At 37.4% G+C, this 14,898-nt stretch overlaps 1 protein-coding gene across 2 annotated transcripts in view; it reads right to left on the reverse strand.

Moving 5' to 3' along the window:
* Positions 1 to 6,202: 6,202 nt before the first annotated feature.
* LOC143017796 (uncharacterized) overlaps positions 6,203 to 14,898 on the reverse strand; it is a 28,610-nt gene continuing 19,914 nt past the window's right edge. For both annotated transcript variants that reach the window (XR_012965698.1, XM_076172688.1), the window contains one exon: positions 6,203 to 14,382. Coding sequence is in view for 1 of the 2 variants with exons in the window: in XM_076172688.1 (XP_076028803.1) it covers positions 14,299 to 14,382 (84 nt within the window). In the remaining variant the exon portion in view is untranslated. The remainder of the gene's footprint in view (positions 14,383 to 14,898) is intronic.

A 14,898-nucleotide genomic window follows, 5' to 3' on the forward strand; every position in this document is an offset into this window, starting at 1 on the left:
ATATTTCAGTTGAGGTATCGAAGAAAGGTGAGAGCCGAGGATCAGACATAAAAATCGAGTCTGTTCAACAACAGGTATGAGATTTTCATTGTAGTTTACCTGTATTGGAGGAATATCCTTGCTTTAGCGACGTCTCCAGAAATGCATATATATATACACACACACAACATATATACACACACACACATATATATATATATATATATATATATATACGTATATATATGCGTGTGTGTGTGTATTTACCTAGTTGTATTTTACGGGAAGGGGAGCTATGCTCGTGGGTGCCCGTCTTTATATCTCATTTTATCTAAACTATTTTTAAATTCATGAATTGTTTATGCACACTATTTTCTCATCTAACTTGTTCCAAATGTCTATTACTCTGTGAGGAAAGCTATTCTTTTTCAAATCTCTTCTATAGCTGTCTTTCTTGATTTTCTTTCCGTGTCCTCTTGTATTTCTTTCATCCCATTTTATTAGATCCTCTATATCAATAATTTCTATGCCTTTCATGATTCTGTAGTTATCAAATCTCCTCTCTCTCTTCTTTGCTCTAGTGTCTTAGCTCAATTTTTGCTAGTCTCTCTTCATATGATAGTTTTGAGAGCATTGGTGCCAATTTGTAATTGCTCTATGTATTCTTTCAATCTTTTTAAACATTTTTTTTTTACTTGGTGACCACATCGTTGCTGCATATCTCCAATCTTGGTCTTATCAAAGTGATTAATATTTTCTTCACCATTTCTTCATCCAGGTATGTAAATGCAACTTTGATTGTTCTTATTAGATTATAAGTTTCTCCAAAAATCTTGTTTATATGTTTCTCAGGTGACATATTATTCATAACAATGACTCCCAGATCCTTCTCATTTTCTACTTTTTTTATTCCTTCTTCTCCCAATTTATATGATCCTTCTATTCTTTTTTTGCTTCTTCCAAATTTCATTATACTACACTTTTTGGTATTGAACTCCATCTCCCACTTCCTACTCCATTCCCATACTTTATTGAGATCACTCTGTAGTGACTCACAATATTCTTCAGTGTTCATTTTTTTTTAACAGTTTTGCGTCATCTGCAAAGAAGCTCATGTTACTTTCAATTTCTTTATCCATATCATTAATATATATAGCAAACATTATTGGGGCCAAAACTGTTCCTTGTGGAACACCGCTTATTACTTCATCCCAGTTAGTGTTTGTCTCTTATCACTACTCTCATTTTTCTTTCTTGCAAAAAGTCTTCCATCCATTTAAGCAGTTTGCCCTGTATTCCTCCTTCAGTTTCTAATTTCTTAAGTAACTTATGTAGTACTTTGTCAAAAGCTTTCTTTAGGTCTAGAAATGCACAATCAGCCCATCCATCTCTTTCTTGTATTATATCTATTAGTCTTGAATAGAAACATATTAAATTGGTGACGCATGATCGTCCTTGTCTGAATCCAAACTGCCTTGGATTTAGTACGTTGTTTTTTTCTCAATACTTTACCCATCTACTTTCGATAATTCTTTCACAGATTTTTGCTATTGTACTTGTTAGAGAGACTGGTCTATAGTTTGTAGGGTCCTCTTTATTTCCTCCTTTGTATATAGGTACTATATTTGCTCTTTTCCAATCTTTTGGAACTTTTCCTTCTTTCAAGGAACTGTTTATTATGCTTTGTATTTTGTCTGCCATCTCATTCCTGCATTCTCTCAAAAACCAGTTTGCTATTTCATCTGGTCCATGCGATTTTCTGACATCAAGATTACTCAAGTGTTTCATTCTTTCGTTCTTTGTTACTTCTATTTCTTTCATAAGGGGGACTTTCTCTTCCCATTCGATCTCTCCAGGTTGTATGTTCTCCCTTGTAAACACCAATTTAAAATGCTTGTTCATAATTTCTGCCATTTCTATTTCCTCTGTGTATTCAACTCCTCCTTGTCATAATTTCTCTAATTCTTGTTTGTTTTTCAGTTTGTTTACAAATCTGTAAAATAGTTTTGGTTGATCTTTACATTTTTCTATGACATCTTTTTCATATTTTCTTTTTTCGTCACTGCACACTTGTACATATTCATTTCTATAACTAGTGTATATTTTCCATTTTTCAGGTCTTTTGTCTTTCTTCGATTTGGTCCAAGCTTTATCTCTTTTGTCTTTTAACTCCCTACAACTTTTGTTGTACCAGCATTTTACATATTCTTTTTCTTGTTTTTGTCTTGGGACATACTTTTCCATTCCTTTTTTATCAATTTTTGTCAAAATATTCCATTTCTCTTCCACTGTTGTATCTTCTTTGTGTATTCTTTCCCAGTTTTCATTTTGAAAGAATTCTCTTATTTTATAAAGAAAAAAAATTCATACATCAATCTTCCTTTTCTATATTGTTCATTTCTTTTCATGTATTTTTCCTCATTTAGTTCTAGTTCTATCAATATGTGGTCACTTTTACTTATTGGTGCCTGGTATTCTATCTTTTCCACTATTTCAGGTTCTGATGTGATTATTAGGTCTAGTCTTGATGGTTCTTCTTCATTTCTATACCTAGTGTTCTCCTGAATCCATTGTGTCATTGTGTGGTCAATAATAATCTCAAGTAGAACATTTCCCCATGAGTCTTCTCCACCCTTTACTGTCATCTCTTCCCAGCAGACTTCTTTGCAATTAAAGTCGCCCATCATAACTATTCTTCCTCCATCTTCCATTATCTTGTTTAATGTTATTCTTGTTTCTTCTAACATACTTTTGTTCACTCTCTTCCCACGAGGCTGTTTTTGGGGGCACGTAGTTTATTACAAACTTTCTGCTCTTCTTATCTCTGTCTTCTACTTCTATCATAATCATCTCTACTCTATTCTTTCCATATGTGACACTCTTCACGTTTATATCCTTAGTCAGGAACATAACTCCACCCCTTGTTTTCTCTCTGCTTCAAATCCAATAATTATATGCATTGTGTCCTATGCTATTGGGTGGTAGTGGACCTTTTAATTTTGTCTCAACAATTCCCATTATGTCCGGTTCTTTTTCCTTCAGATACTCGTTCAGTTCATTCAGTCCTGTTATTAATCCATCTATATTTGTGTAGGACACTCTCAACTTCCTGTTATTTCCATTGTATTTTCTGTTTCTTTTTTGTTTCTCTCTGTTATGGTCCATTTCCTCACTTTCATATTCACTACTCTCCAATAGAATTCTTCTTTTTCTGAATCCGTTCTGTTCTCGTTTTTTTCTTTAGCTTCTTGCCTTTTCATTTTTTCTTCCTTTCCTCTTTATTCGTTTCTCTTTTTATCCATACCTTTTTATATTGTTCACTTGCTGCTAGTTTCCCTGTTTTTGCTAAGATATTCTCTCCTGTTGTTTGTGACCTGAATTTAATCTTAATTGGTCTGGTCTTATCTGTACTATATTTTCCGAGTCTGAACATCTCTTCAGTTTGTTTCATGATTTCAGGTTCATCTTCTTGAACTAATTCTAGTAAACTGTTTACTTTTTTTTCCCTCTTTAATTCTTGTGGTTCTATTTTGGTTAAATTTCTATTCCATTCCTAATATAATTATACATTTCTTTTTGTCTGCTAAGTCTCTTACTATATTCTCCTTCTGTCTCATCACTTTAATAACTGAGTCTTCAGTTTGTTCTTTCATTTGTTGTCAGTAAATGCAACTTTACTCTTTACTTGGATTTTTTTTTTCCAGCCCTGTGCTTCCTTTGCTATGGCCTCTATATTGTCTTTATTATTCCTCTTTAATTCCTCATTCTCTTCTATAACTTCTTTTAACAGTCTTTTTAATTCTTCTATTTCTAAAGTTAAGTTTATTACAGAAGAGTAGTTTGTCCATTATGTTGATATTCACAAATATCACTGTTCTTTCTTCAGGTGATATGCATATGCTTGGAGGCCAAACTAAAGGTAAGAAAATTCTGTATTCTGATTATTTGCAATAAATATGAATAGGTACATATATAATAATGCAAACACAGAATAACCAAAATGGTTAAAAACTGTTTTGGATATTGTAGACGGACCCGAAAAGAAGCCAAGCCCAGGATAACCAGAGCTTTTGAGGATAACAACTGGAGCTACCAAGGAGAAGACACAGGTAAGGAAACAACCCCTATGGCAATGGTGTTCCATTTGTCTTTCGGTATGCATACATACATGGCTAGGTATACCACTACAGGGAATATTTTGTTTTTGTTTAACAAAATAATGACCTGGACTAATATTACAGGTCCCAAGACATGCAAAACATCACTCCAGTTGTTCATCGATCTGCTAAGTTTTTCCGACTTGGATGTGGTCAGTTCGGAGCCAATTAAGTTCGAGGGCTACAACAAAAAAGCCAAAGGACAATACCTATATTACGATGGATGATCAGGTACGCTTTAACAATAATAATGATAGATAAGGAAGGCAGGAAGGCGAGGCATCTATTAAACACCAAATTAATAGTCAATATATATATAGAGGCCCTTCCTAGGGTAAGGAGATCTAAGCTCCCTGAAAGAAGGTACGATACTGATGACATCACACAACAGCCGACCAATGAGGAAGTAGAATAGTTCGGGAGTCCCAGTCCAGCCCACTAGCCAATCAGAAGCCTCAAAATGAAATATCAGACCACCATTAATAGTATATAAACACAAAAATTCAATCAGATATTCACACTCTAGCCACTGATGAAGCACTAAGTAGTGTGAAAACGCGTTCTGGCCAGTTATTCACTTTGGTAAAGCCATGCCCAAAGTAACATACAAAACAATGTCATATGGTGACATTATAAGACAACTTCCCATGGAAGGGAAAAAGGTCCTCAGAGAAAGAGAAAAGGCAGATAAAAAACTCTGCAATAATATTATATATATATATATATATATATATATATATATATATATATATATATATGTATATATATATATATATATGTATATATGTGCGAAGATCTGGAGTCTGGGATCCATGTTGAAAGGGAGAAGCGTACACCAGACTCAAAGTGGTAGGTTTAATGCCTGACATTTCAGTCCTAGCCCTAGGACCATCTTCAGGGATGTGAAGATATACAGTGGTCAAAGAGCTTAATATACTGGCCGTGGTTGGAACTGGGAGAGGTGTTCCACACTGCCAAAGCTGTCCGGGTCCCCCTCCTCCTCCAGTCACTACGAGTACCAGACGACTGGACCACCTTATATACCCAATTGTACATAAAGGATCTCATATACATTTAATTTACAAAGAGTAAGTACAATAAACATACATATACCAAGGCTTTTTCCCCCTTACAAGGGAGGTAGCCAAAAAAGAAAAGGCATAAAATCATTTACACCCATTCCATCCCTGAATACACTCCACACTCCTCCACCCTCCCTCTTATCTTAGCACCTCCTGGATGATGGGTCATCCCTGCACCTTGTCCACTGCCCTGGGCCAGAAACAGTGTTGCAAGACACAGCACATCCACAGCAAGGCCGCTTCATACAATAAATACAATACAAAAAAAAAAAATAACATGACACTTGTGCAACCACTGAAAAAGTGGACACTTGCACGGAAAGAAAATAAATCAAACCACGCTCATACATACTACCTTTGTTCACCTTGTCCTCTCTCATAGTTCAAACTGATGCCACTTTATGGTAAGTCTGTCTTTGTGTTTCTAGTGCCCAGGTATATTGGATTTAAGTCTATGTACCTGTTTATGCTGACATGTCATCTTGGGCCAGTGTTTATGGACCCATGATGACATATTGATGGAATATAGTGATGTGAAGCGTTATTGTGGATAAGTTGTATTGAGTGCCTGAGGGGTTTTGTATCCCATCATACTCTTATTTTGTATTTTGTGATTGTGAAATTTTGTTCAGCCCATTAGTGTCTTCGAGGTCTTCAGAGTAAGATGAAGTATTGTATATGAGCATGGTGTAGTGTATGTTAGTCTAGTTGTGAAATGGTGTAGGGATTGTGTTCACATAGTGTACATTAAGTTTAGAAATGCATGGTGAACAAAAACATTTGGATTATCTTTTATCCCTCTGGAAGTAGCTGCTTGTGGATGAGCACAAACTCATGGGGCAGTATAATTATCTTTTCATATCACTTATACATACAAACACACATTCATATGTTTCAATTCAGTCGAGGGAGCATCACTGTTGCATTTATTAGGCATCAATTCCCCTCTGACATAGGCACTTAAAAATCAAATAAAAGTAACAATAAAATTAAATAACTTTATTGAATCAAATTACTACTTAAACTAACAGTCACTATTTCATCAAATTACTAAATAAACCAAGTCAATGAGATTGTTAATCTGCATATTTAAACAGTGAGAGAGAATGAAAGGTAAGTTAATGTAAACACAACTTGTAGCATTCTTCTTCCATATGGATGTATGTGTACATTTTTTCTATTGTACACAATTATATAACTTGAAAATAATAAAATCCCTGTAAAACTCTTAGTATATAAGAAATTAAAGGCACATTCCATTATCACAGATGATCTTATACATACTGCACTGTAAAAGCAATTCTAAATTTTTCATACACAGTACACCAAGAAAAGAGTAACGAATAGACACATAAATTTTGAGAAAATATAAAGAGGATATGAAAAAAATTATGATGTAGGAATCATGTACACAAGCTTGCCACCCAAATTTAGGGTCAATAATCATGGATAAAAAAAACATATTGCAATATTAAATACTTTACACAAATTTTGCAAGAATGTTGCTTTGAAAAATTAAAGAAATGACATTTTCAATTTAATAAAAATAGCTAGATTTAATTACCCCTAATGCACAAATCACAACTGCTTGAAATGCATCAAAAGTAGTTTAGACAAATCATTCTGCCTACCACAAATATCAACCTTAATGCTGTTTAAAACTATATCAATGGTAAACTAATCACATACCATACATCAGTAATCATAATGCAAGAAACAATACAGTGTGACCTGTTTCACAACCTTGCAACATACACATCACTGCAACACCTATATGAAAATCAGGGGTTGAGCAACTAACAAAACTGAATTGCACACAATATTTAGTCAGTTACCTAATCCTGACAGCCATTAAAAGATATGAGAGAGAGAGAGAGAGAGAGAGAGAGAGAGAGAGAGAGAGAGAGAGAGAGAGAGAGAGAGAGAGAGAGAGAGAGAGAGAGAGAGAGAGAGAGAGAGAGACAGAGAGAGACAGAGAGAGACAGAGAGAGAGAGAGAGAGAGAGAGAGAGAGAGAGAGAGAGAGACAGAGAGACAGAGAGAGACAGAGAGACAGAGAGAGAGAGAGACAGACAGAGAGAGAGACAGAGAGAGAGAGAGACAGAGAGAGAGAGAGACAGAGAGAGAGACAGAGAGAGAGAGAGACAGAGAGAGAGAGAGACAGAGAGAGAGACAGAGAGAGAGAGAGACAGAGAGAGAGAGAGAGAGAGAGACAGAGAGAGAGAGAGAGAGACAGAGAGAGAGACAGAGAGAGAGAGAGACAGACCGGGAGAGAGACAGAGAGACAGACCGGGAGAGAGACAGACAGACCGGGAGAGAGACAGACAGACAGGGAGAGAGACAGACAGACAGGGAGAGAGAGAGACAGGGAGAGGGAGAGAGACAGGGAGAGGGAGAGAGAGAGAGACAGGGAGAGAGAGAGAGAGAGACAGAGGGAGAGAGAGACAGAGGGAGAGAGAGACAGACAGGGAGAGAGAGGCAGACAGGGAGAGAGAGGCAGACAGAGAGAGACACAGAGACCTAGTTCAAGGCACAGAGAGAGAGACACAGAGAGATAGAGAGGCACAGAGAGAGAGAGAGAGAGAGAGAGAGAGAGAGAGAGAGAGAGAGAGAGAGAGAGAGAGAGAGAGAGAGAGAGAGAGAGAGAGAGAGAGAGAGAGAGAGAGAGAGACAGACCGGGAGAGAGAGAGACAGACTGGGAGAGAGAGAGACAGACAGGGAGAGAGACAGACAGACAGGGAGAGAGACAGACAGACAGACAGGGAGAGAGACAGACAGACAGGGAGAGAGAGAGACAGGGAGAGGGAGAGAGAGAGACAGGGAGAGAGAGAGAGAGACAGGGAGAGAGAGAGAGAGACAGGGAGGGAGAGAGAGAGAGAGAGAGAGAGAGAGAGAGAGAGAGAGAGAGAGAGAGAGAGAGAGAGAGAGAGAGAGAGAGAGAGAGAGAGAGAGAGAGAGAGAGAGAGAGAGAGAGAGAGAGAGAGAGAGAGACAGAGGGAGAGAGAGACAGAGGGAGAGAGAGACAGACAGGGAGAGAGAGGCAGACAGAGAGAGAGAGGCAGACAGAGAGAGACACAGAGAGGCAGACAGAGAGAGACACAGAGAGACCTAGTTCAAGGCACAGAGAGAGAGAGAGAGAGAGGCAGAGAGAGAGAGAGAGAGAGGCAGAGAGAGAGAGAGAGAGAGAGAGAGAGAGAGAGAGAGAGAGAGAGAGAGAGAGAGAGAGAGAGAGAGAGAGAGGGGGGGGGAGAGGAGAGGAGAGAAAGAAAAAAGATAAATATGAAAAAGAGAAAGAAAAAAGATAAATATAATGAAAAAGAGAAAGACAAAGAGAAAACAAATAAACAAAAAGAAAGAGGGAAAGAGAGAGAGAGAAGAGAGAAGAGAGAATGAGGAGAGAGAAGAGAGAATGAACGAGGAAAGAGAAAATAAAGAGAAAAGAGAAAGAACTGGAGAAACAGGAGAGAATTTTTCATAAACCATATCTCTCCACTAATTTTCTTCAGAAATATCTGATGGAAAGAATGAAGACTTAAAAACAAAATCACTGGTGCTTTTGTTACAAATACTGCAACTTACCGATATTCATTATCTTATCAGAGCCCCCAGCATTATCAAAATCATATCTTCCTCAAGTCACAACACGAGTAATATTTGTCATACATTTTAAATGTGACAATACAATGCCAACAAATAATTCTCAAAGTCTGGAAGAATGGAAGACCTCTCATAGGAGCAATAATAACTGTTGTTGTTGTTGTCATTCCCTAGACTATCTGTCTGAGCAGTCCCATCTCCCCAAGGAATGCCACAGCCGAAACTGGGTTTTCCCACAAATCCTTTATAGAGTATGTTGTGTTGTTTGCATGCATAATTGTGTATAATTGTGTATAATAACTGTTGCCTTGCATTCCATTCACTGGAAACCTGGTGTCCCACAGCAGTCGGCAATAGTCTTGGGTCCTCACATAGGTTTTTCCAGGATGAAACAATGAAATGTCTTTTTATATTAGTGTGGGTTTGCTCCAGTTCATAGGTGATGGCAGAAGAGTAATCACCTGTTATTGGCTCTCCTTTTGAGAAAAAGTGGAGGGAAAACTGGTGTCCCACACAAGTCAGCAAATGTCTTAGGTTCACCCTTATTTCTAGGATGAATCAATGAAATCATGCATCTTATATTAGTATGGTTTTGTTTTATGTTACCAGATCATAAGAGGTTGTAGAACATAGCATTCATCAATTGTTGCCTCTCCTTATATGAAAAGTAGAGGAAATATAGCTTAAGCTAACAAAGATCTTGGGGGCTAGTTTAGAAAAAGTACCAGCCCCTCAGGAGTTCATCTCCAAACAAGAGAGAATTTTTCTATGGGAATTTGAAGACATGTACTGGAGAGATAGTTTCTTCCACTGTATCTATCAGGTCCCACATACAAGTACCCATTGGTGACCCAGGCTACACAAACAATTAGTAATAATGATTATTCAATTATGTGCAAAGCATGAAGATTATCACAGTATTTTGACATACAACACTGCTTTATATATATATCTGATACTTCCTCTTGTAAAATACACCATCTAACCTTTACATTTTGCCTGTCAAACTACTCCATGATTACAAAATTTCAAATAATACTGAAATCCCTTGGCACTTCTCTTGAATGCAATGTCAGCATTTTTCCTTTTCAAAAATCAAAATAAAATACTCTTGAGCTAGTTTTCTTTAAAAACCAATTGATTGTGAAAGCACAAACCCTGTGGGCACGTTCACCAAATGACACACTGGAATGTGAATCATATAAATGGCAAAAGAATATATGGTTGAAAATGCAGCATGCATGGGAGCCGCAGATCTCCAACAAGAGAGAACTGGGCGATTGATTGCAGCCTTTATACAACACCTTAACTAACAAATACAAATACCCAACAAATAACACAAAATAAAGCCTTAAGAATAATAATTGACTGCACTAATACAATACCAATAAACATCTACACTCAAAAACCAGACAGAAGCAATAATAGGCACACTGTTCAATGCTTGAGCCCTTCAACCCTCTCACCCATCACAGTAAATTGCATGAACACAGCCCAATGAACACACCATAAAAACAACCCTAGCAGTATTCTACTCAAATATCTACCATAACCTACTCTGCAGTATATCCATACAAAAATACTTTCATATCACAAAATAATCACTCAATAAAAAGCTACCAAATTCTATACTAGTCCAAACTCCCCCAGGAATCAACCCAACAGAGAAATTATTTGCATATCAAGTAAGAATTGCATTAGTAAGTCTACATTCAGATCATTAACCTGCATTAAAGTAATACCAACACAAATGGCCTGACAAGAGACTCCAACTGTTCCAGTTGCACCCACCTCTATGAAAACACAGACCACCATACAGTACACTGCTCTACCAGTACACTGCTCTACAGACAGGAACACAAAATAATTTCACCAAGTGTTGTGGGCTCAAACATGGCAATAGCAAACTTCCTGGGAGCCATCAGTCTCTTGCAAGAGAGAACCAGGGTAATGAATTAATAGAAAAATATTGCACTGAAGGAAAGACAGTTTTATCAATAACCTAAAATTAAACTTCCTTTAGTAGTGCACACAAGTACCCTTACTGTGACCAAAGTAGTTCCCTATCCAATGGAAGACTAAGTTTTGGCTGTTTAAAGTAATCTGGCAACCCACAGCACAAAGTAATTATGAAAATATCATGGCTATTCACATTTCATTCATATGTCCACTAGCCGAATGGCTTAGGGCATCGCTACTTGCAGCAGAGGTCGAAGTGATGGTGGTTTGAGTCCTGTCACTGGCATGTTGTACCAAGGGCATCATTCCATGCTACAAAATCCTCAGTAAGGAGCACCATCCTAGCCTCCTGATAGGGGAGTTTTGTGATGTTAAACAGAATCATCATCATTCTTATTTTCACTATCTACATCTATGTACCAAGGGCATTCCCCCCCCCCTTATAAGAGAGTCAATGGGCATCCACCCACTCCCACCCATTCTACTCCCATCCACCACCCTTCCCTCTCATCTTAGCTCCTCATTGAGCTAAAATTACTTATTTTCACAACAGAATAAATCTATGTGGTCAACTTTATCAATATATTGCCTCCTATATATTTAATACTCTTAGTGCAATGCAAAAACACTTTCACTGTAACACTTTATGGTCCAAACTCAAATTCAATGAAATTTAATTTTAAACTTGTCTGAATTGGTTTCTTTATAACTTGTATATATGCACTAACTAAATGTTCACTGATTAAATGTGCTTTACTCTCTATTACAAAAATAATAAGCATTTAAACACTATCCTCCTTTCATCACTAAAAGCATAAACCTAAAGCATACAATTTATTATATTTCCTTAATGAATAAAGGTTTTGAATTTTACAATTTAATTCAACTTTTAAGTAAAGATGTGAAAGAGTTAAAGAAGTTTTTTGCACATCTCATCAAAGCTCCATATTCCCTTTCCAGATTATGTGTTGGCTAACACCAAAAGATATTCTCATTGATGCCAAATAATTCCAATGATCCTATTCATCATTGGAGGGGTAAAGGGTGGCAGCAAGTTGATGGTAATTCGTACAAGAGGGAGGTTAGAGGAAATGGATAGTTTTAAGTATATGGGGTCACATGTAGCAGAGAAGAGACGAGTCTGGATGGAGTGAGATGAACTGAAAAGTGTTATGAGGAATGGGATCAAAGGACAGATGTGAAGAGAAGACTGTATGAAGGGGTGATTGTGCCTAGAACACTGTATGGGGTGGGGACTTGGAAGTTAAGGGAGGCAGAAATGAAAAACTTAAAATATATTTGAGAAGTATTGTGGGGGTCATAAGAATGGATAGTGAGAAATGAGGTGATGAAGAAAGCAGGGGTGGAAAGGGAACCAATACATAGGTTAGATAAATGAATACTCAGATGGTTTGGCCACATGAAAAGAATGAGGAAAGACTAGAAAAAAGTGCATGGAAGGTAGAGGTGGATGGAGTGAACTCAAGAGAAAGACCAAGAATGAGATGAATGGATAGTGAGATGAGGTCTTTGAGCAAAATAGGAATGTCTGTTGAGCAGGGGAGGGAGAGGGCACATGATAGGTGTGAGTGGAGAATGGTTGTAAATGGAATATAAATTGATTTGGCCTGAAGGGATTTCTTTGTTTTCTCTATTTTCCCATGTGGTAACAAGAAGGGGGGGGGGGTTGCAATGTAAATGAAATGGCAGGCCCTGATGTGGATTTGCAGTCTTGCTGCATTGCTTCATGTTATTTCTTTGACATTTTTTGGTGTTGTACTCTTTGAAGAGTCCTCTCACCATTTGTCGTCCTCCAACGACATTCTGCTCCTCTTAAGTGTGTCACTAAAATCACACTGTTTAAATTACTTTGTTTCATTGCCACAGGACTACTTAACATTTTACAAGCCTGCATTGTTGATTTCTTGAGTGACACAGAATTTCTCTGTTGCCATGGTGCCAGTTTCCTGGGGGCCTATGGTTTCCTCCAACAAAGAATCAAAATGATGGTTGAAAAAAATGTGGTCATTATAGAATTGTCTAAAGTTTGTCTACAACCAATACAAAGAAATCCATCTACCAATAATGAGTCGTGTATCTCAAAAAATCAAATATACACTGGTGTGAAAAAGTATACTTAGGGTCAATCAATTTCTAGTACACTATGAACACTCACTTTCCTACGGAATTATGCAAAAACAAGTTTACAGCTATATGGCCAAATTACAGCTTTGACTTGGTTAACCCAATGGATTTGGGCAGTATGTATGTACATATTTCAAAGGGCCCTTTCCCCTTTATAAGAGGTTGGTAAAATCAATTAATCCACCCTACAAGCATTTAGATATCCATTCACTCTCCCTCCCACCCTAGCTTCTTGGGGACAAGTGTCACACCTATTCTCAAATACACTACTCAGGCCTACTTCTCACATAAAAACTTTTGACTGCCCGCAATACTTACCCCATCCCATATATCCATTACACATCTTACAATGCCTCACAATCTTTCATACACTTTTTCTAAATCCATAAAATCGTTTTTAATTTGACTACCTCACTTGTAACAGGGGAAAAGCCCTCAGTATAGGTTTGTATAAAAACCTAAAAGATATTACTACTGATTGATATTTACTCCATATATTCACATAATCTACCTTAAAGCAAGATACTGAGCACTGAATTAATCCCTAGTTCTCTCTTTCAAGAGACCCGAGGCTCCTAGTAAACCAATCACAGGCACAAGTTTACCCATCAGTCAATATGCTTCTGTCTGGAATGACAGACTGTGTAGCATTATGTACTCTTTATTTTCTGTGTAACATGTGTATCTTCAACTATTAGTCAGTTGCCAGGCATATTCTGTGTTTGGAGTAATTTCTTTGTTGTGTTTATTTCTGGGAGAGTTTGGTGGCATGTAGAACTTGTTCTGTTATGAAGTGTTTGATTTATGAGTTATATTTGAATGTGCTTTTGTACAAATGTATTGGGGGACTATAAGCAAGTTACTGCTGATGTATGTAGAATACAACTAGGGTTGTTTTTATGTTACATGTAGTGTTCTGTATTTGCATGATGTGACGTAAGGCGTCAACAAGCACCACCTTCAAGAAGGAACACTGATATGATGGAAGGTTGACATACCTCTAAAGGACAATAGCTCTGGAGGGGAACAGCCTACCAGACCAATATGCAGATATGCTTACAGCCCTGCACCTCCATCTGGAGGTGCATCCCAAGTACTGAAAATCCAGATACTCATAAACTATATAAATGAAAGACAAATCCTAACCAAATAACAAACATATTTGGAAAATGTCAAATCCATTTAGGCAATTCAATAATCTTCATTGCACTTCATCAAACAAGTATAGTAAACCTTCCCTTGAGGAACAAACAACAAATACTAAATGATCTAGTATGCAAGTCCACACCACAGCACATCACATATTTGCCTTGAACTAGGTCTCTGGTCATGCCATGGGTTGGTGGAATCATTCTCAGCGGTAACAGAGCCATCAGCTGCTCAAGTTGTCTCTGGACTGAACATCCGTCTAAAGAAGTCACGAAGGTAGCGCCATACACCTCTATTCACAGCATTACCAGGGGCCTGAAATTTGTAACGAGTATATTGGTGACTTACAAAACCACTGTTTTAAGCTTTATCAAATTTCTAATTCTTTACTTTAACATCCTATATACCAAGGCCCTTCCCACTTATAAAAGGAACAAGTCAAAGCACACATTTCATAGCAATAAACATTATAGACCTCCACCAGTCACTGCTCTCTATCCTGATATATTATCCTTTATTACTGTCCTCATATTTTCCCTTCAAAAAATCTTTCATCCATTCAAGTAGTTTACATCCTTGTCCTCCAATCTGCTCCAATTTCCACACATCAATCACTCTTGAGGAAAATTTGAAAAGGCCCAACACACATGACCTTTCACACATAAAAGCAAAACTGACAGTTAGAAAATTCATCTCCCAAGATATTTTACCCATTGCTCTTTCACAATCCTTTCACAACTTCATTACTGTGCTGGTCAATGATACCAGTCTATAGTTTAGTGGTGCCTCCTTACACCTTTGTGAATCTGCAGTGCAAACAAGAAATCCCTA

Source organism: Oratosquilla oratoria, chromosome 33 (genome assembly GCF_046742065.1).
Source record: "Oratosquilla oratoria isolate Oo_2021 chromosome 33, ASM4674206v1, whole genome shotgun sequence".
Taxonomy (NCBI): domain Eukaryota; kingdom Metazoa; phylum Arthropoda; class Malacostraca; order Stomatopoda; family Squillidae; genus Oratosquilla; species Oratosquilla oratoria.